Source organism: Solanum verrucosum, unplaced genomic scaffold (genome assembly GCF_900185275.1).
Source record: "Solanum verrucosum unplaced genomic scaffold, falcon-dt-bn FXZP01000280.1, whole genome shotgun sequence".
Classification (NCBI taxonomy): Eukaryota; Viridiplantae; Streptophyta; class Magnoliopsida; order Solanales; family Solanaceae; genus Solanum; species Solanum verrucosum.
The window spans coordinates 751,048-772,042 of NW_026019982.1; the positions used below are offsets into that span (position 1 = coordinate 751,048).

At 31.8% G+C, this 20,995-nt stretch overlaps 2 protein-coding genes and 1 non-coding gene across 3 annotated transcripts; all 3 read right to left on the minus strand.

Moving 5' to 3' along the window:
- Positions 1-1,521: 1,521 nt before the first annotated feature.
- Positions 1,522-7,389, minus strand: LOC125817387 (protein ECERIFERUM 16). Its single transcript, XM_049496917.1, has 5 exons — positions 7,310-7,389; positions 6,139-6,531; positions 5,487-5,596; positions 3,409-3,513; positions 1,522-2,197 (listed from the first exon to the last, which is right to left on the minus strand). Exons 2-5 carry the CDS (start codon positions 6,497-6,499, stop codon positions 1,535-1,537), a joined length of 1,239 nt encoding a protein of 412 aa, XP_049352874.1. The 5' UTR covers positions 6,500-6,531; positions 7,310-7,389; the 3' UTR covers positions 1,522-1,534.
- On the minus strand, positions 2,282-2,399 carry LOC125817777 (U5 spliceosomal RNA). The gene has a single exon (XR_007442313.1). It is a non-coding gene; the product is annotated as a U5 spliceosomal RNA (small nuclear RNA).
- Positions 7,390-10,971: 3,582 nt separating the features above from the next.
- On the minus strand, positions 10,972-13,491 carry LOC125817375 (zinc finger protein NUTCRACKER). Its single transcript, XM_049496907.1, has 4 exons — positions 13,346-13,491; positions 13,131-13,255; positions 12,580-12,976; positions 10,972-12,064 (listed from the first exon to the last, which is right to left on the minus strand). The coding sequence occupies exons 2-4, from the start codon at positions 13,231-13,233 to the stop codon at positions 11,050-11,052; spliced, it is 1,515 nt and encodes a 504-aa protein (XP_049352864.1). The 5' UTR covers positions 13,234-13,255; positions 13,346-13,491; the 3' UTR covers positions 10,972-11,049.
- Between the last annotated feature and the right edge of the window lie 7,504 nt (positions 13,492-20,995).

Genomic DNA, 20,995 nt, shown 5'->3' on the forward strand with positions numbered 1-20,995 from the left:
GTTGACTAGTACTTGTTCATAGGTCTACTCTAAAATAGTGTCATGGATTACGTTTTCCACAACGCTGTCTGCCAAAACTAAAATGGTATAAGTGGAAAGAAAAGAAAACCTAACAAACACAGATTTTTGATCTTCCATCTCTTACCTTTTATTTGTCAAATATACTAATTGTAATTGTTGAGACAATTATTTTTTCTTTCCAAATAATTGAAGTACTAGTTATCAAATTCAAAATTTTAAAGTATCATTAATAATAATAAAATAATTAAACTTAGGGGTAATTTGATAGCTGATTAAAGTTATGCAGGTATTAGTAATATGTAGATTAGTTATGGGTGAATTTATATATTATTGGAAAAATTACATAAATAAGCCATAAAAATTTAAATAATTACATGTTCATACCCCAATCCAAAGTAATTCAATAAATACTCATTCTCTCAAAAAAATTTTTATAGCCCATACCCCTATTCATTAAGGCTGATAATTTTTGCTTAAATAATCAGTATCATATATTGTATTGGTATTATTAAGACTGATAATTTAGCTTAACTGATACTATATATATATATATATATTTATATATATATTGTATTGGTATCAGTGGCGGAGCTAGAATTTCGCCTAAGGAGTACCAATATATAAAGAAATAAAATTGTGTAGAAGTCAAGGAGTGTCAATGTGTAATATATATACATAACAAAAATATTTTTATTCTAGCTATACAATGTAATTTTCTAACGAAGGGGTGTCAGTCGACACCCCTTCATGACATGTGGCTCCGCCACTGATTGGTATCATTAAGATTTCTTGTTCAGAAATTACTCATTAGTTAATGATACTATAAGGGAATATGTATATGTTGTGGTATCATTAAGGTTTCTTGTTCATGAATTATTCATTAATCAATGACACATAGATTCTCTCATAACTTACACATTTATTAGTTCTGTTGGTTTCTCAATTGTCAACCAAATATCGTATTAATTTTATACATAAATAACTTATTTTATATCTACCTATCAAATGTCTTATAAGTTATACACAAATTAATTCATGAATAGCTAGTTTTTTTTTATCCAGCTACCAAACAACCCTTAATGTTTCTTAACGAGAATGTGATAAGTAAAATGAACAAGGGAGGGTACTATTAACAACGGAAGAAAATGAGCCCCATTCAACTTTTATGGTTGACAATTGAACAAATTATTTTCCAATTTCAAATTAAGTTGGAGTCGATTATATGAATTTTTTCGATTCCAATTGATTGATCAATGTCAAGAGTAAAAATTACAATTGCTTAAGGCTTTTAACTTTTCACAAAGTTGTTGGTTAGAGTTATACAGAGTTGAGTATGGCAGGATTTAGTTTTTCCATTTTCTATCGTGCATAAAAAATACATAAATTTCTTCTGTATTAACGCGAGTTGACAAGGTTAGATTTTTAACACGAATGGTAGAAGGCTAACAGCCTAACACGCAGAATTACACAATTTGTGCTTAACATGGAATTTTTTTCCCAATCTGTGGTTCAGTTACAATGTGTCAAACCATGAATCAAAATCATCGATAATTTTGGACTTGGAGACAGGTTGAGAAGCAGAGGGTGTATGACCAGCAATGGAGCTTACCTCAGAATGCTCGTTTTTGTTAGTCACAGTGGATGTTTCTTTGAGAAGATCATCCAGTGTATCGTCCAAACTGATATCTGATATTGCAGGTTTGGGTAGTAGATCGTGGCCTTGCCTGGGTAGGGTGGAGACCTGTGTAGATGAAGTTCCTTCTGCTAACGGAGTTGGTGTTCCTGCTTGTGTCACGGGGTAAGGACGAATAGACTGGTCAAGAACATTCGTGGACTCACAAATTTCAATCTCGGTGACTGAATCAAGAAGCATGTCAAGCTCTGCTTCTGCAGCTGCTGCCTTAAATGCAGACGGTTTCTTAGAAACACACATCAGTGTATCATTTTGTCCAGCCTCGTCCTTGAATGCAGTCGAAGGGTTAGAGGATTCATCAGCTAAAGTTGGATGTCTGCTACTGCTGCTTGTGGTGCCCAGATGTGAATGTTGATGCCTGTTTTTGTTGCTTTTGTTAGTGGAGGTTAATGAATTGAAGTCTTTTTCAGCTGTTGAACTCTTGCTTGAAGCTAGATCACCGTCATGTTTCTCTTTAGCTGCTGATTGCGACTCCTGATCGCTCTGCCAGTTTTGCACATTAAGTACATGTATTAGACTATATTACAAGATAGTACAAAGACATCCTACAGGAGTTCACAAAATAAAATTTTAAACAAATATTGAGCATTCTGAATATAGGCGAATGCCACAATTTGCAACGAGCACACGGTATTCTTTAGTAAAAAGGTGAAAGAATAATTTGCTATGTGCTCATTGCGTGGCTGCATAAGAGGAAATTCTTTAGACCTAAAAGCCTCGCAAAAAAGAATAGCTCGAGAGTCATAGAAGGATTGTTGTTAGACTGTTAGTTAAACCTCACTAAAACTAGATCAGTAATTTGGATTCTCGAATCTCCGCAAAACAATAAAGTGGCTTGACAGTCGAGGATGAAACCTCATAAGTTGAAACTCCAGTTATTTCAGTAAAATTGACTTTCAGACAATTCAGAAGTTTCTCACTATCCTCGCCCAATAATGAAACACACATACCTAAATGTACATGCTATATAAAACATGAAATCATTTTCTACCATTTTAGCACACTGAAGCGGCAACATAATAATTATTTGTGGAGTAGCTGGAGAGGAAACCACCTATTTTATCAGATGATTCATCTGCATCATATATGTTGGTGCGGTTTGATGCTTTTAGGTGCACTACCGTGCGACAGCCAGTGTTATCAAAGGCACTTTAAGCGCGCTTAAGCCTTGAAGCGAGGCTCAAAACGTGTTGAGCGCTTCGCCTCGCTTTATGTGCACTTCAGTGTCGTCATCAAAGTTCTAAGGCAAACTTTTCCTTGCCAAAGAGCCTTTCATGAAGAACTGACACTAAACAATTGATATTTCACTTTATCATAATTTTTTTTCAATCTTTTTGGTCATATATTTGTCATTCATGTTTATAATTATTAATCTTGGACTAAACATGTATATTTGTATTTTTTTCTCCCTTTGCGCCTTTTTCATTAAAGCCCACGCTTTATTTGCGCTTAAAGCCCCCACGGACCCCAGAGCTTTTTTGCACTTTTCGCCTTTGATAACACTGGCGACAGCTATGGACAGAAGGTCTAAAAATCATTTTAAGCTCAAAGATCATTTTGCAGGCCTTTTTCTTAAACACACACTGTCGCACCTTAATTAAATGAAAGGCACCATGTTTCCAGCATATAAGCATTAATCAACATTAAATTTTGGGAGATACGGCATAGGAGGAAATCATAGATACATTACATACCAGTACCAAAGGAAGTAAATCTGGTTCAATGAAAAGTCTCTCTTGTAGACTTGCTCTTTCAAGCTGCTCTGAAAGAGCTTGCAGATCAAGTGAAAGAAATGATGCCTGCAAATACAAGAGTGACATAGTTATTAATGAGTTTGACCATATGGTAGCCTAGCAATCTAGATGGGGCACGTCGGCATTTAAGGAAAATAACAAACCAAATCACAAATCAGAGAAAGCGTAATAAAAATAAATAAATAATGGTGTTCAGCAGGATTTGCAATGAACAGATGCTATTGCTTCCTAGACAAAAAGGGATTACACGTGCCATTAATATGATTTGCTATCAACACAAGCAATAGTTCACTTCATTACCAGAAGAAAGAATAAACATATGATGTTAATTAATACGGAATCATCAAGAATAGCTAGTAAGAAAGCATCTTGCACATCAACACCTTTCTTGCCTTCATCAGGCTAGATAATAGTACTGTCAACTGATTGATCCAAAACACATAATGCATGTCTAATTTGACAGTTCACTGAAAGACTGATGAATTTTTGCAATTATTTATAAGGCAGCTACACTAACTGTAAGTAATTCTAATAACGCGTAGATAACTTAATGCATACAAGAAAATTTCTGATATATATTATCCTTTTGTAAATAAGAGGAGTCCATCGTATGGTAAGTTGGAAATACTAGTATAGCAAAAGGAACATATTATAGAGTCATACAGTAAAGGAGTGGGTTTTATTCAGTCTTAGCTTGATTTAGGAGGCTATGCAAATATACCCCTCCTTCAAATTACAACTTCTGTTTCTATTTGCTTTCGGTGAATCAGCAAGGGCTGAGACTAACCCACCAACTATTAGGTAGATTGGATTCAAAAAGAAGTCTTGGTGATTCACATAAATCTTGCTAGGAGTTTGTCTGTATGGTCTGACATGTGTGTGGATTCCATAATCAGGTTTAAAAAGGAAATCAGACCTTGCTGTTCACTGAAAGCAGGTTACTCCTCAATCCACAATGACTAGTAACGATCCGGCACCTCAATCATCCGATACTGAAATAACTAGTAACGATTCGGCTCCTCAATCCACAACAACTATTAACGATTATTCTCTTCAATCGTCCAATATGGACAGAAAGATGTTGAGGTATATATGTTTGTATGGACTAATTCAAGAATCAGGTTTAAAAAGGCATATATGTCGCATGTTGGGTAAGATAGTGAAGTATTTCATATGCCATTAGAGCTTGGGTTCAAATATTATCATCACTCATAAAAAAAAAAAAAAATCTTCATGTGCTTGGCTCAATTACCGAAAAATCTCTTGTGATAGTTGGCCCGACCTCAGTCACTGACGCACAAGAGGAGCCCACCCCTCTACCCTTCCTACACTTAGTACCAGGGTCCTGTCAGCAATTCACACATTATGTATAGTGCTTCCTTACTACTGAACCAAATCCCTCATGGCAACAGAGTTTCTGTATGTATATTTTGATAATCTAAAAGGAGATGAATCAAAATTATTTCGAAGGACGAGTTCAACCAGTACATAGGCTCAAATAAAAGTTCCTGCATTTTTGGCTTAAAGAGGAAGTCTCACATGTCAAATCTATGAGACTTAGACACTTCACTTGATTCATCCATACCCATTGATTAATGTAAGTCACGTGATAAATGTTGAGCTAAGTTCTAGTAACTATAGATATAATGAAGTGCTGTTTGAGGAATAAAATATTTGCTAACTTATAAGAAAGGGTACGGTTCATTTGTTCCTTCCCATGGTTTTGCTATTAAAACAATAGAATCAAGGGAATCATTTACTTCTTACACAATTTCAAAGAAAAGACTGAATCATCAACTAAAGTCACAGAATGTTTTCAACATGTTGTTAATATTACCGTAGTGTTAGAAGTTTCTAGTCTAATCTTAATGTTTGTGTTATTGAAAGCGGAGATAAATTGTAAATAAATCACTGGTATCAGCATCCCATACTGCTCTCCTTATAATACCAGAAAACAAGAACAGAAAATACGAGCAAAGGAAACAGACAACCCCTTGGATTGAGAGTAGAAAAATCACCTTAGTGGGAGGAGGTGCCTTATCTTCCATTGCAAAATTTTCTTCTGCTATCCACGATAACTTGCTTTGCCCTTTTGCAGAGAGTAATGCTCCTAGGCCCTGATAAAAGTCTAAAAATTATTGAGTCAATACTATAATTTTGGTCAAAATTATCTAGACTGGCATAGCCACAGAAAAACATGGAAATACAGCAGTCTGCGAAAATTTTGTAGTGTAACAAAAAAAAGCAATACGTTTAAGCTGCAATGAGCCTGAATCAACACATTTTCTAGCAAGAATCAACAACTTAGACAAAGTACAGAGAATATAATATTTCAATGTTGAATTATTGATGCAATCACTTTTATAACTATTTTTCTGAATCTAAACTTGTGCGAGACTGCTCCTAGTCCTGCCTCACCCCTAACATTCCCCTACGCTCGTACTAATCTGAATCTAGTAACCAAACAGCAGACAAATAACAGTAAAAAGGCTATGTTCAATATTTCAAAAACATTTATGGCCAACTTGAGTTTGAGAGAGCAACAGTTTTCTAAAAGCAGAATACTGAGCAAGTTACCAGTTACAATTGTTATACAATTTCGACAGGTTATGAATGATAACATCAGAAAACAATTCCATATAGCTAAAAGTTCTGGGATAAAAGCATTACCATCTAAAATATCATCACCAAAAGAAACATCCTCTGAAGAATACTGAAGCTGATCCTTAGCCTCCGAAAGCAAGTATGCATAATCTGCCCCTTTACTTTTCGGCTCGACCACATCACTTGCATTACTTGCGCCTGCCGGGGTTGCAGTTTCAGAATCAGAATTTTCTTCTTCATATCGATCCCAATTCGATGGGAGCTTCGGTTTAGGCTTTTCCTTAACTTGCTTGACAGTAGCCTTCTTATCACCGGCAGACGTGCCAGAAACAGCAGAAGACCCCTTAGATGCATGATGTGGATTATGCTTCTTATTAAGATGTAACGAATGAGCTCTCTTCGACTTTGCCAACGCTTTTGCATCCATTTTCTCTGTTCAGAACTCTTGATTAATCACAGCTGTAGAACCAAAGAATATCCGATTTCAGTTGATGGGTCAAAAAACTGATCTCCATGTTAAGCATAACATACATCAAATATTTAAACCAGAAGTCCCTATGGATTTGAATCACAGTGGTTGCTTAGTTGGGCCTTAGTATATTTGTATGAATAATTTTATTTATTTTTATAACACTGGTGTCTGAACCAGCTTACGCGCATCTCGACTAATTTCATCCATCCAGTAAAAGTATGCCAATGTCATACCTACTCTTCCTATTCCTACTTGGATTGACTTAGCATGTCAGTCTAATCTAACCTTATAGACTAATTCCACGGAATACCTGTCACCTCCCACCAACAACAAGGATTCTACTCTTTTTGATATTATTAAATGTAACTCCAAAACTTGAAAAAACACCATTTGAATCACAATGTCCGCTTAGTTTGGCCTTTCTATATGTGTATGCATAAAAAATAATAATTGATAATCGTACCAGCTTACGCACAACTGGACTAATTCCACAGGTATCACCTCCCATCCATAACAAATATCAGGAACACTATCCACTGAGGCTAGAACATCTAAGAAGAAATTACCTAGTGTGAGCGTAATTTGTTGTGTATATGCTAAACAATCACAATCGAATGCAAATATATAGATAGAAAAAATTAACATATACTAGTAGATGAATTTTGTTCATAACAAGGAACGATTAATCTGAAAATATCAACTATAATCTATGTCAGAAATTCATCCCAGTTTTAAATCGAGAAAAATTAATCAATATTGACTTACCGCAATCAAGGTCGAAATCAAAATGGTGCTAATGATAAATATAATCGAATTAAGATTTCTGGAACATGAAAGGGAACTCACAGATACTTGAATTCTGGATCGACACTTGAAAAGATTATAATAAAGTGTAGTATAATTGTTGGATTTTGGGTTTGAAAACTGATGGACTCCCAATTGAGAGAGGTTGGGCCGGGTTGTAGGACTTTGGGTTTCAAAACTAATGGGCCATATTTTGTGTGCTGGTTTAATTTATATCCATCATAATAAATTATTTTTTCGCGCAATAAATTTAATTTATATTTCTATATCATAACATTTAACAAGTTACCTTGGGGCATCATTTCAATTTTTAGAGAACTTATGTCCTATAAAATATAAGTTCGATTACTAAAGGACAAACATTAAAGATCGATCGATCAATCAATTTGAAGCACAAAGCATGCAATTTTATGTTATGTTATCCGATAGTTATTTGCAGCATCTCTTTGAAATTATAACTTAAGTGGTTAGTAAGTCATATTTGGATATGTACTTTAGATATAGATTATAATTTTATATGTAAGAATTCTCATTCAAATTTATAATTTAAAAAATATAATAAATATAATGCTAAGAACCTTAAAGGCTGAATTTATAAATTTAAATTTTAAATGTTTGTTTAATAGTGTACCAAAATTCGAATGGATATTGATGGATGAATTGCAACGAGGTCTAACTTTAGAGACACAAGTGCAAAATGTTCACATCAATTGCTGAACGATTTTATTTTTTTTAATTATATAAATTCAAAAGTTCTTTGAATCTTACCTCAAGTTTCTCTATTTCTTTCTTGTTCTTTTTTCTCTCCATCTTCTTTCCTGTTCTCTTTTCTTTCTGTCTATTAAAAATAACTAATTACACACTTATTTATAATATTAAGAAATCAAATTAAATTAGGACTAGAAAACTTATTTCTATATAAATTAGGATAAACATATCCTAACTAGATAATAATAAATAAATACCAAAAATAACAAAAAATTCTAAACAACTTAGTATTCTTACTCCAATTTTGAATTACCGTTGCTGAAAACTTTCATTAATTAGGAGTCAAATTATAAATACTTTAACATAATTTTTTTTAAAAATGAATTCAACAATATATATACGTAAATATTTATTTATTTTTAACTATCTCTCTTAATTAAAAAGACATTTTTATAGCTAGCTCATAGTGTGAATCTAGATTAGTTGAGCCGTAAAAACAGATATAGATATCAAACATAGAACGCAAAAACCAAAATAAAACTAGATATAGCCTAGGTAGCTAGTCCTTGATGCCTAAAACATGAAGATATATAATTGGAGTATAGGGGTAACAAAGAGGAAGATTTCTGAACAAATTGTCAGCAACCAATTGACAGAAATTAGTGTCCATATTTTTAGCTGAAAAAGGGAGGTAACTAAAACCTCAATCACTAAGAAACTTCTTGAACAATGCACATGATGTTAAGGATTCTGTGCACGAGTAGAGAGACCCCAGCCATTTGCAGTTTTCTTTTGTCATATCAACTCTTTGTACATAATTCATAGCATATCCCCACCACTACTTTGCTTTTTCTCAAGCACTAGTCAAAAGGCAAACATCAACACATTGATATAGAGTACTGGTAGCTTAATAAGAAATTTCGAGTTTGAGCTTCTAGAGATAGATAAAAGTTTGTTGGAAGTGGTATCTTTAAAGATGAACTCTGCAATAAGTGAATCTGAATTTAGTTGATCCTAATGCAGGTGTATACACTAATACCAGGTGGGAAACAAAAAAAGAAAAGAAAAGAAAGATATACTAGCTAGACTAGTAGTATTAGTAGCTTACCAATTAAGGTTGTGGTCGAATGGTTCAAAGAACTCTATTCACTCTTAATTAGAGATTTTAGATTTGATTTCCTTGAGATAGAAAAAGTTTTATTGAAAGTGGTGTCCCTAAAATGAAACCTGCAATACATGAATCCAAATTTAGTCTGTCTTAATGCAGGTATACCCGAGACCAAGTGGAAGACAAAAAAATAAAGACCATATACTAGACTAGTGGTAGTAGTTTACTAATATAAGTTATGGTGGGATGGTTCAAGATTTCTTCACCTTTTGACAAGAGATCTCGAGTTCGAGCCCCTGAAAATAGAAAAAATCATATTGGAAGCATTGTTTCTAAAAATAAACTGAACAATGCATAAATTAAAATTTAGTTGAAATTCAATCTGGATATCTGACACCGGATGAGAAAGAAAGCAAAAAGATATAGGAGACTAATATAGTAGCTTTCTTTTTAGCCCCTACTCTGGCATCACTCATACATATTGTCTTTTGAATAATTGTCCCTTTGGCAAATCTCTAGCATATTATAAGGTTTTTGAATTTTGGAACATTTGGTCGTGTACATTTATATGTGGTTCATGAACTAATGTACGTACATTTTTTGTTCCAATTATTTTAGATTGCTTACCCTTTTAGATTCTCTTCAATCATGTCATCACAATAATCTAAAAAGTACATAAAATGCTTGAAGCAATAGATCACTTTAATTGTATGATCACTTTAATTAAAGTTGAGAGACCGTTTTATTTACTTAATTAATTATATCATCAGTAGATATAAAAACATTTAAACTTTTGACCTATAATGAAATTAATTAACAGAATAACTTTCCTTATTTTACTTTCTTTGGTTGGAAAGAAATATTCAGATTTTATGAGTATCAAAGTTAGAATTGAATCACATCACAACATAAAACCCACTATGTCCACCTAACCATTTCAAAAGTGACCTTATTATATAAAATATAAAATATAATCATGCAGGAGAAATTAGGCACAAGGAAAATTAACCAAAGAAAAAAAATGAAAATAAAAAGTTCAAATCCTTTTGTATGTGGGATCAAAGAAAACTTTAATCAACTTCTATTCATTTGCATGCAACTTAATAAGTTATTAATTAAACATAATTTATCTTATTTTAATTAGCTGCTGTAGGCTTTTTGCCATTAATTATAAGTTCTTTCAAAAGCATTTTTGAGAAGATAATAACTAGAACAAATATGAAAGCTATATCAATAATGGAGTTGAAAAAAGGGTTATCTTGCTTTGCCCCCACTAAGCACCACACTTCTATAAAAAAAAATTTATTAAAATTAAAGCCACCATTTTTATGTCCGGTACCTATATTGGAGTCTGACTAAATTTGAATTCACATTGAGAAATTTAATATTGGGGATAAAGTGCTCCCTAACAAAGAGGATTTTGTAGTCAAGGGGATTCAAACTCGAAATCTTTGATTAAGGATGAAGTAGTACTTACCACTCCAGCACAATCCTGGTTGATAAAGCCACCATTTTTAAAGTGAACACATCTTAGGGTTCAACAGAATATGCATGGATCTCCTCAAGCTCTTTTGATCATATTGTAACATTTTATTTTTCAGATCAACTTTTTAACTTTCTTCAAGCACTCAATTGCTACCTTTTCTTCACTGCAAAGTATGCAAATACTAAAATCCCTCCACCCAAAAAAAATAAAATAATCCACTTTATAGCATCTTAGCTTTTAACATTAAAAAGGAAAAATTATTACATGGAGAAAAGAGACCGTGAGAATCAAACTCACATCTATTCTGTAATAGGACTCTTATCGATATCACTAGACAGTAAGACCTTGGTGGTTAGACGTAATATTTAAATAAAATAAAGTGAAAATACTCAAATTTAATCATATCCATCCATTGATTGATGAAGGGTGACAGATTGATTGTACTCCAACTCCCAAAAAATCCCTAGTTTGTCCTCCTCCTCCTGCTCCTGATCCTGCTCCGCCTCCGACTCCTTTTACACTATCTTCAATTTGAATGTGACGGCGTTTTGAAGGGGGATACATCTGTATCGGGTGAATAGTAGCGGAGAAATCATTTACTGATGAACTCTGATCTACGTCACTTCCGAGACTAGTACTGATTGAGTTATTCGTAGTAGGAGTACTAACATAAAATCCACAAAACTTGTTGCTATTGTCATTGTTCTTGTTGTTGTTGCAATTATTCATGGTGAAATTTCCGAGGAATATCGATGGATCGGTTGCAGTTGTTGTTGTTATTGCTCCGAGCTGAGCTGCTTTTTGGAGTAAAGCTGTTGCAGACATATTTGTAGTAGAGGCAGAAAGTGCAATTTGTTGTTGAGAACTGAATAATGACGGAACGCTAATGTTTGCAGATGAGGTGTTTGATAATTGTTCAGCATTGTTAATTGGACAGATTTTGGTCCCGATGAACTGATCCCAGTTGATATGGTTGTTATTATTATAACTAACTGGTGGAGCATTTGAATTACGTGATGCAAGAAGGGCATTTGCATCATAAACTGTTGTTGGTGTTGGTGCTGGTGCTGGTGCTGGTGAAGTGTGATGAAGAAAGGGACTAATCTGATGGATTTCGCGGAGATTATTGATATTGATACCTATTTGGTCTTGCTCTTGAGCCACGCCTATATTATTCCAAAGCGAGAGCTGATCTCTTCTCAATGGATCCGAGTTCTCATTGTTGTTTGAAACTGGTTTGAAGAGAGAAGAGAAATGTTGTGCCATGTTTGGCCCTAATGGCGCGCCGATGAAATGGTAGTTGATGTTGTTTTCCATGGCCAATGGGTTGTGCATATTAGATGCTGCAGTAACTCTAGCCGTCTCCTCAGCTAATGCATCGCAAAACGCCCTATGAGTCACAAAGCTATCTCTCCTGCTCAATCCAAGGTGAAAATTTAGATAGTCAATCATCTAAACAACTAAGATAGCGTTTTTTTTTCAAATACAAAGAGCAAGAAAAACAAAATAAAGACTTTTTAATGAATATGAGAATGGAGGAATGTGAAAAATAAAAAAGGTGTACTAGTACTACTCTATAAGATCCTAGTAGTAATAGTACCAATTAGGTGAAGAAAAATATTAACCTTATAAGATAAGGAGCTTAAAAAAAATGACTTTGTAGTGATTACAAACAGCTATTTTGTCTTCATTAAACTACCCACTAAAAAAAAGAAAGTGAAGAAAACAAAGATGAAAAAAAGATAAATTTCAACTCTTTTCAAGTTCATGTGTAAACAGACAAACACATCACAATCACAAATTTAAGCATAAATAACTAGAGTTCAAGATCGTTAAAATGATTTCTACATGTAACACTTCACAAAAAGATGAGATTCGTAATCTTGAAAACAAGACAAGTTATCTGCTACAATATATTAATAAATTTACCTTGAGAAAATAGTGCCACAATCACATCTATATTCCCTAGTGCCACAAGTTTTAGAGTGAGCTTTCCAATCTGATTGCACAGCATATCTCTTTGAACACTTCTCACATTTCCACTTCTTTTCTCCATGTTTTCTACAATAGTGTTTCTTGATCCCAGTTAGATCTCCTAAAGCTCTTGAAGGATGATGATGCACACACACCTTTTCCGGGCACACGTAAACTCTCTTTCTCACTTCTTTTGAAGTTCTTTGCTTTAACTTCCATGGAAGATTATGTCCTCTTCTATGAAGTTGTAGATTTTGATCCCTTTGAAAACCTTTCCCACAAATTTCACACAAAAATCTATTTGTTGCCATCAGTGTCTTTGGTGACAAGGCAATCACTTCTGCTTCAGGATCTGGTGATGATGATCATGATAATATATTAGTGCTAAAAAAACGTGAATATTCATATGAACATATATACATGATGATATATAGCTTGTAAACCTATTGTAGCGACCAGTGACAGAGCCAGAATTTTCACTCAGCAGATTTAGAATATAAACTTGCCTGGATTTCCTGGAAGATTTCTTTTTTTCTTGAGAGGAGGAGGATTAGATCCTTCAATTGAGTTATCATGAGTAAATCCATTTGATATCACTTCATCAGTCATCTTAGATGAGATTTAACTCAATCTACAAAAATATATTTATTAAAATTGTTAGCTTATTGCTAAAACATGATCTCTAAGAAAAAAATATTTATATATATAGAAAAAAAATTACCTTTTGTTTATGATGCCAAGAAAGATATATAGCATAAGTTTGAAAGATTGATTATTTAGATCTGTGTATATGTTCGTTGAATTTATAAGAGAAGAGATGAAAAGGAGACAATATAAGAGTAAGAGTCTATAGGAAGAGAAAATATGAGATCTCTCTCTAATGCACACATTCTCATATACTGCAGTCTTTTAACTGCTTATTGTCGGAATTTTAATATTACTATAGTAATATTAAACATGGGAGGTGGTGAAAATTTAAAAATATATGGGGGTGGGGGTGGGGTACTAATTAAATGTATATTCTTTTTAAAATAAAAGTAGGTTATGATTATTTCAATCTGTACTAATTTTGATGAATAGAGTTATCTGATGCATGTTATTGATGAGAGGTGTTAGATATCCTGTGAAATTAGTTGAGGTCTTAACTTTGGGGAATAGAGTTATCTGATACATGTTACTGGTGAGAGGTGACAGATATCCTGTGAAATCAGTTGAGGTGTGCAAAAGTTGACTCGGAGTTATAATTCTTAAAAAAAAAAGTTAAGTAAATTATGTTTATGTAGAAAGGAGGGGGGGGGGGGGGTGGCAAAAAACACAAAACAAGGTGCATGATGACACATATGATGAGGACTGGAGAAAGGTGAAGACTCCATACTTTTCATTGGAATGATTATCCCATAATTGTTTCCTTTTTGTTCTTTTGATATCTCTTATTAATAATTCATAATACTACACTCCAATTACCATAGTTAAATAGTGTATATTAATATGATTAATATATGTTCTTAAATGCTTTAATATTTGCCACAAATCCCACCCACCCCAAATATATATATGGTAGGATCATGAACTTAAGTTATCTATTCACCATAGTGTATGATGAATTTAAAAAAACTAGATTTAGCGACAGATAAATTTTATAGCTAAAAACAAAATCCATTGTTAATTCTATGTAGCGATGAATTAACAATAAATTTTTGTTAACTACGAATAAAATAGTGATGCACCAACGACGAAGTTATGTTGGAGTGACATCAATTTGATGAACTTTCACATATAACAAACACAAAATTCATATTTGTATATTATTGCAAAGTTTGCATAATTGCGCTCCATAGGAAACATAAATATGTATATTTCGCTATACATATACAAAAGAAATCAGTTGTATAATCTGCTTTGGTATACATATACAAAAAGATCAATTGTATAAAGTGAGAGAGGCGAGTGAGTGAGCGAGATCTGGGAGAGTGGCGAGCGAGATCTGGGAGAGGGGAGAGAGGGGAACGAAAATATATGTATATATACAATTTTCACGCATTTTATACATTTACGTTTTTGTATAAAGTGAGAGAGCGAGATCTGGGAGAGTGGCGAGCGAGATCTGGGAGAGGGGAGAGAGGGGAACGAAAATATATGTATATATACAATTTTCTCTCTTTATACAAACACAAACGCATTTTATACAATTTGCGTTTTTTGTATAAAGTGAGAGAGGCGAGTGAGAGAGCGAGATCTGGGAGAGGGGAGAGAGGAGAACGAAAATATATGTATATATACAATTTTCTCTCACTTTATACAAACACAAACGCACGTTATACACTTGCGTTTGTATAAAAAATGAGAGAGGCGAGGGAGAGAACGAGAGTGGCGAGCGAGATTCACCAGGAGAGAGGTGAAATAGCAACAGTTTGCTATGGGGTACAATTAAATCAAACTATAGTTATAGAATTTAATTTGAATTAATAGTTTGTTATTATATACAATTTTCCCTTTTTTTAACAGTATATATCAAGTTATTGAGCAAATATATTTATAAGTAAGTTTACTTAAGACAATGTGAGGCTTGTAATTTTGAAAATAAAACATGCTACATGTTATAATAGGTAAAAATGACCTAATTATGTTAAATTTCTTAAGTTCATGGTCAGTACTATAACTTAAACTATATTAGGATATGTCTGTCTTCAGTTTGATAGTTAATGTACAAATGTTGGATGTTGTTGTTTTTAACATGGTTAGATTTTGTGGTAAAAGTTGAGTTTCCTTGTTTTTTTTGTCATTTTATTTGGCTTTAGAGGAAAATATATATTTATGGTCTTTTTATTTACAAGAATAGTAAGTTTGAAAAATAGGTGACAAAAGTGGTTTTCTCACCTTTTTTGAACTTTTCTTTTGGACACATGGATGCTGGAAAGATATGACTTTTAAGATTCTTCAGACTGCAAACAAAAAACTTCAACTAGTATATCCTCTGAATTTTTGACTTAATTCTATCAATGTGTAACTTATTTATTTACTTAAGAAAGGGGAAATAATATGTTTGAAACGGTTGGGGAAGGGATTACAATGTGGGAATCAAATCTTCACCAACAAGATGGAAGTTCAGATAACCAACCACCTAAGCCACTAAAATTCTCGGAAAATAATGTGTGTTACTCAAAGTGCATATATTCATGAATGAAGGGATATCTTTTTTGAATAAATTGATAGAAAAGCACCACATCTTAAATGGTACTTGGATTTGGCCATTAATTAATTTAAAGTGTTCATCATGACTCATATATTTTCCTTTCTTGTAGTGTCAATGAAAACCTTTAAAGGTTACTTTCTCTTGTTTATATTAAGTGGTGTAAATTTAAAATAAGCAGTATTACACATAATTCTTATTTAGATTAGTGAATTTTTATGTAATTATAATCCAGAAAATATATTAGATATTACTATTTAATTAAGGACAAATTAGTACCATTTCTTATTTTTAGGAATTGGGTAAATTTATACTAAAATGGAGAGAGTAAATAACTTTTAAAAGCTAAGATATTTTTTTAAAAGCTTCTTTAATTTGCTATTTTTTTAAAAAGAAAAGTGGTAAGCTTTTCCTAGTCCTAGAAAGATTGCAAGCTAAGTATATAAAAGTCTTAAATAATTTTACCATAACTTAAAACAGTAAATTAAATCTATTAGGAGTATTCGATTATTTGGCTTGGTTAATTAAGTACTAATTAAATCAGATAGAGGTAACTCCAAACTAAACTGATCAAATACTAAACGACACAACATTGACTCTTCCCATAATATACTCTACAAGTAAACAACTTTAAAATCACTAATAAGAAAAAAAAGATAGAAGTATTGTAAACCCCCCTAAACTTGACGTGAATTATTAGTTTCATTTCTTAACTATTTGACAGCCTTAAAAACACAATTCTACTTGAACAACTAAACTTAGATACATCCCCAATCTGCCACATGACATATCAAGTGGTCTCAAATTCTTGTTGGAGAGCATAGTGCTCTTAACAAAAAGCCGAGTGAAGTATTGAAAACACCCCGAAACTTGACGAGAATTTAGGGGTGTATTTCACTCATGTTGCAAGATCAGGGGTGTATTTAAGTTCAGTTAATCAGGTATAGCGGTATTTTTAACGTTGTTAATAGTTTGGACATGAAACTAATAATTTACACCGAATTTAAAGGTGTTTTCAATATTTATCTCAAAAAAAATATTAGTTACGAACAATTTAACAGTGAAGTTTAAAGTTAAATTTATTTTTTTAGTGAATTGATTTTGTATCTTTAATAATTGATGAATGTTAAAAAAAAAAAAAAAAAAAACATGCATGTGCCCAACTGTAGAAACAATGAGGTAAATTCCAAAAGAAAAAAAAAAGATATAAATTCCAAAGGAAACGACGAACACACACACAAACATAAAAGGGAATAATCGTCCTTATAATGAAAAAATTGACCATGACAGTCCAACTATGCATTATAAACAGTAGCTTGATCTCTCATCAATAGTATCCGATATCAGAGACAGATTCAAAATTTAAATTTAATGAGACGTTCAAACATATTTATGAGTTTAAATATATTGTTCGTTGAATTTAACAGATTTTTAAAGTGTATATATATAGGAGTGAATATAGGGGTGCAAGTGGATTCATCCAAACCCGTTGTTGCTCGGATAATTACGCATAACGGTTAAATTATTTTCTTCTGTATAAATATTGAATCTCTTTGATTTTGATGCATTTATTTCTTTATATTAAATTTTCTTTACTAAAAATTTTGATTGCGCCACTGGATCGAATACAAGGAAATTGAGTCAATACATTTAATTAATTTCTGCTCTTTTTTTTTCTTTTCAAAGAATTAGTTCAAACTGGATATATCTTGTAGTAGTTTGATTGTTGGATGATTTTTGTTGAATGTTAGATGAGTTTAAATAAAGGCAAAAACTTTATGGCTTTTTCTTTTTTATGGATGTGAATTAAAGTATATATGTCTTTATTCATTTTTTCCTTAAAGGAATATTTGTAATATTGTGGTATTCTATTTCTGACACAAAAAATAATAATATGAGCTCTAAATTCTCAACTCTACTCAAAGCTAAGGTGACACAAATACTTTGGTATCAATTATTCTTACTGTATGTGAAGAGCCTTATTCATATATTCCTTCTGTGATTTTTTTGGGCAACTTTTCAATGATTTTACTTGCATCAGCTTTCAAAATGTACAAATACTTTAGAAACAAATTTTTTTTTTCATTACTGATAAATGAGAAATTTGTGTTTTACAGTATAATTTATCTATCGAATATCACCGAAAATACACGGTGGAAACAGATTTCATTGAAGTATTGGGAAACTTCCTAATATATTTTTTTCAATGATTCAATCAAAATATCTGTGGAAATAATTAAATGAACATTTTTTTCGTAAAAAAATATTGTTTTTTAGTAATATTTTATCATAGCGATTTATTTGTAATTACCTTAAAGCTAAGGTAACTACTTGTATTTTTCTTAGTATCGTTAATTAGTACTATGCATAAAACTTGAATTTATTGATAGTTACATTTTTAAGTTATATACATTGTCATATGCATGTGAATAATTTGTGATAAAGGAATTATTCATTTTGGGAAATGCATAAAAGAAGTTCAATTTTGAATCAACAAAATACCTTTTTAGTAGTTATAATAAGTTTGAATATTACCCTTCTAATTAGTCATGTAAGAAGAATTTCATTGACTGGTATATGACTAGTAGTAGGGTTAGGGTTAAATATAATATAATAATAAAAATTAGAAGAAGTTAATAAAAAATTAAAAAAGACAAAGAACTGACAAAAGCAGTGAATTTTTAGAAGTATGAGCAGTCGTCTGGTTGTGGGCTGACTTTTCCTGTTTAATTAAACTCTTAATCATAATCTAATGATGTTTTCACTTTATCTGTTTTGTTTAATATTTAATCTTTGGAATTTAGTTCTTGAACTTTCTTGCCTATGGAATATTCTCACACACCTCTCAAAGGCATCAACTTTCAAGGTCCAGCTAATTAATTACTCCTCTTCTTTATATAACCCTCTAAAATTAGATTCCTTATTTGTCGCTCGAACGATAAGCATTTTTCATGTCCAACTTTAAGTTATTGAGTTTAAATTATAAAAAATAAAAAAAGTGAGTTACGATACGATAGCCAACAGTTACACTTCTATTTAACAATCATCCTATATATATATATATAACAATATTTCACTATATGTAACATCCAAGTTTCGTTTAATGTGTAATTAATTATTATATTATATGTTTTCAGTAATGACATTTTTACTGTAGCAACCCAAAAAGTATTGCGATAAACAATGTTGTTATATATATATTGATAGTCCATTTACTTTTACGCTATTAGGTAATTTAGAAGATCGTTGATGGTGTTTGCGTATTATCGAGAGGTCAAGAAAGTTGGTGACCTAATGATAAGGAAGACCACAACTAAAAGTCCTGGTGAAAAACAATTACATGAATCATAACAGTTTTAACGTAGCAAAATTGCTTGTTGAGTAAGTGTTCGACCCCAACGATAAAGGCATAACATGTCTGAGTGTTATTTCAGAAAGAGACTCGATGATAAATTCATAAAATCATGAGATTAGTTATAAAATTAATAATAACAAAATAATATGTTACAAGAAGTTAAAATATGCTGATATGTATATAATAGTGGTAGTATATAAAATTGAGATTTTTGAAAGAGAAGGGGTGTGGGAAAAAGTAAAACGTTGTCACCAAGGGTATGTTTGTTTCTTTGTTTGTCTTTTACTTTGAAATTGAAGGAAAATCTAGTTATTTTTAGTTTTTTATAGCTTAGGTAGATTAATTAAAGTATTTCCTAATTTCAAGAATTAGCTTTGTCTATATGTTCTTAATCAAAAACTCAGTCAAATTTCATGTGAGATTTTCCTCTATTTTTTAAAAATATTTGGTTTCAATGATCGATGAGAATTAGGAATGGAATATATGTCGTTTAGCATAACTATGAAGTAAATCCAAATAGATATGGCACAAGATTTCTTTTTGGTTAAAGGGATATATATGATGTTACGTTATTGTTGGTAATTTAGTTCAACACAATAAGACAAATTGCTTACACAACTTTGATGCAAATAAATGAGTTTGAAAATAGTGAGACTTTAAAAAATATATATAATTTTTTTTTATAAGTTGTGAATTCAAAACTAAAAGGGAGTGTTACGCGATGACAGAATGAGAATTTTGATTAATGAGTCTTAAAATATAAAGAAGTAAAATCACATAGAAGTCAAGAGGTGTCAACAGATAATATATACATAAAAGATTTTTTTACCAAGCTACACAATGAAATTTTTCAATAAAGGAATGTCGGCGACAACCCTTATGTATTTGTGGGAGGAAATATAGAGTGAAAGATTCGTCGAATGTGAAATTCCATTGTATTCAAGGAGTTAATGATTTGCTGGGGAAGAGCATCTCAAAGTATTTGCGTTTTGATTTTGTCTCCCAAAATCCACCACATATTGGGTTTGAGAGGTATCGTGCATAGCACCTGATCCACGATGAAATAAGCAAATCTAATTAATCATTTTTTAAAAAAAGAAATTCATTCGGTAGAAAAAAAAAGTAAAAAGACCAATCCACTACATAAGAAAAACGGGAATTCGGTCTTTAAAATAATCGACTAGCTTATCATAACTTTTTTTTGTGACTCGATTCAAGCTCATTCGTAATTGGTGTCACTTATTTTAATTAAGTTATTTATTTTCTTAAAATTTGTTTGCCTACTTAATTTTTATTTATTTATTAATAATTATATATTACATATCAAATAAATAAATAAAAAATCTAAAAATATTTTTATAATATTTTTCACGGATCGAATATTTGGACTATATATTAAACCCAAATCAACTTAATTTTTAGATAAACTAAATTGTATAGATCAAAATGGATTGACTTTAGTAAATATGCAGACCATTAATAACCTGTTAAAATTTAAACAAATTGAACAAATCATGTTTTATAGGCTACTTTATCATCCCTAATCCATCCATTTGAACCTGCTTATTTTCTTAGAGTTGAAACAAGAACCAATTAAATTTGAAAAGTGAACAATTAATAAATAAATACATGATATATAATTTTGCAAATTTATAAAGAAATAATTAATTACTAAACTTCCCCGGTAAAAAGAAGATTCAACTTTATTTTACCTTTAAAACTACATACTAGTTAGATAAATAAAGAATAATAGATTTGGATCTAGGAATCTATCTATTAGCTAGGGAAACCCAATAAGTTTTTTACTTATCAAAAGGTGGAGAATA

Coding starts and splice junctions, on each gene's coding strand:
- LOC125817387 (XM_049496917.1), bottom strand. CDS start 6,499: ATGGATGCAAAAGCGTTGGCAAAGTCGAAGAGAGCTCATTCGTTACAT. Junction 5,597..6,138: donor TGGTGATGATATTTTAGATG/GTAATGCTTTTA, acceptor AATAATTTTTAG/ACTTTTATCAGGGCCTAGGA. Junction 3,514..5,486: donor AGGCACCTCCTCCCACTAAG/GTGATTTTTCTA, acceptor TTGTATTTGCAG/GCATCATTTCTTTCACTTGA.
- LOC125817375 (XM_049496907.1), bottom strand. CDS start 13,233: ATGACTGATGAAGTGATATCAAATGGATTTACTCATGATAACTCAATT. Junction 12,977..13,130: donor AAATCTTCCAGGAAATCCAG/GCAAGTTTATAT, acceptor CATCATCACCAG/ATCCTGAAGCAGAAGTGATT. Junction 12,065..12,579: donor TGTGGCACTATTTTCTCAAG/GTAAATTTATTA, acceptor TGGATTGAGCAG/GAGAGATAGCTTTGTGACTC.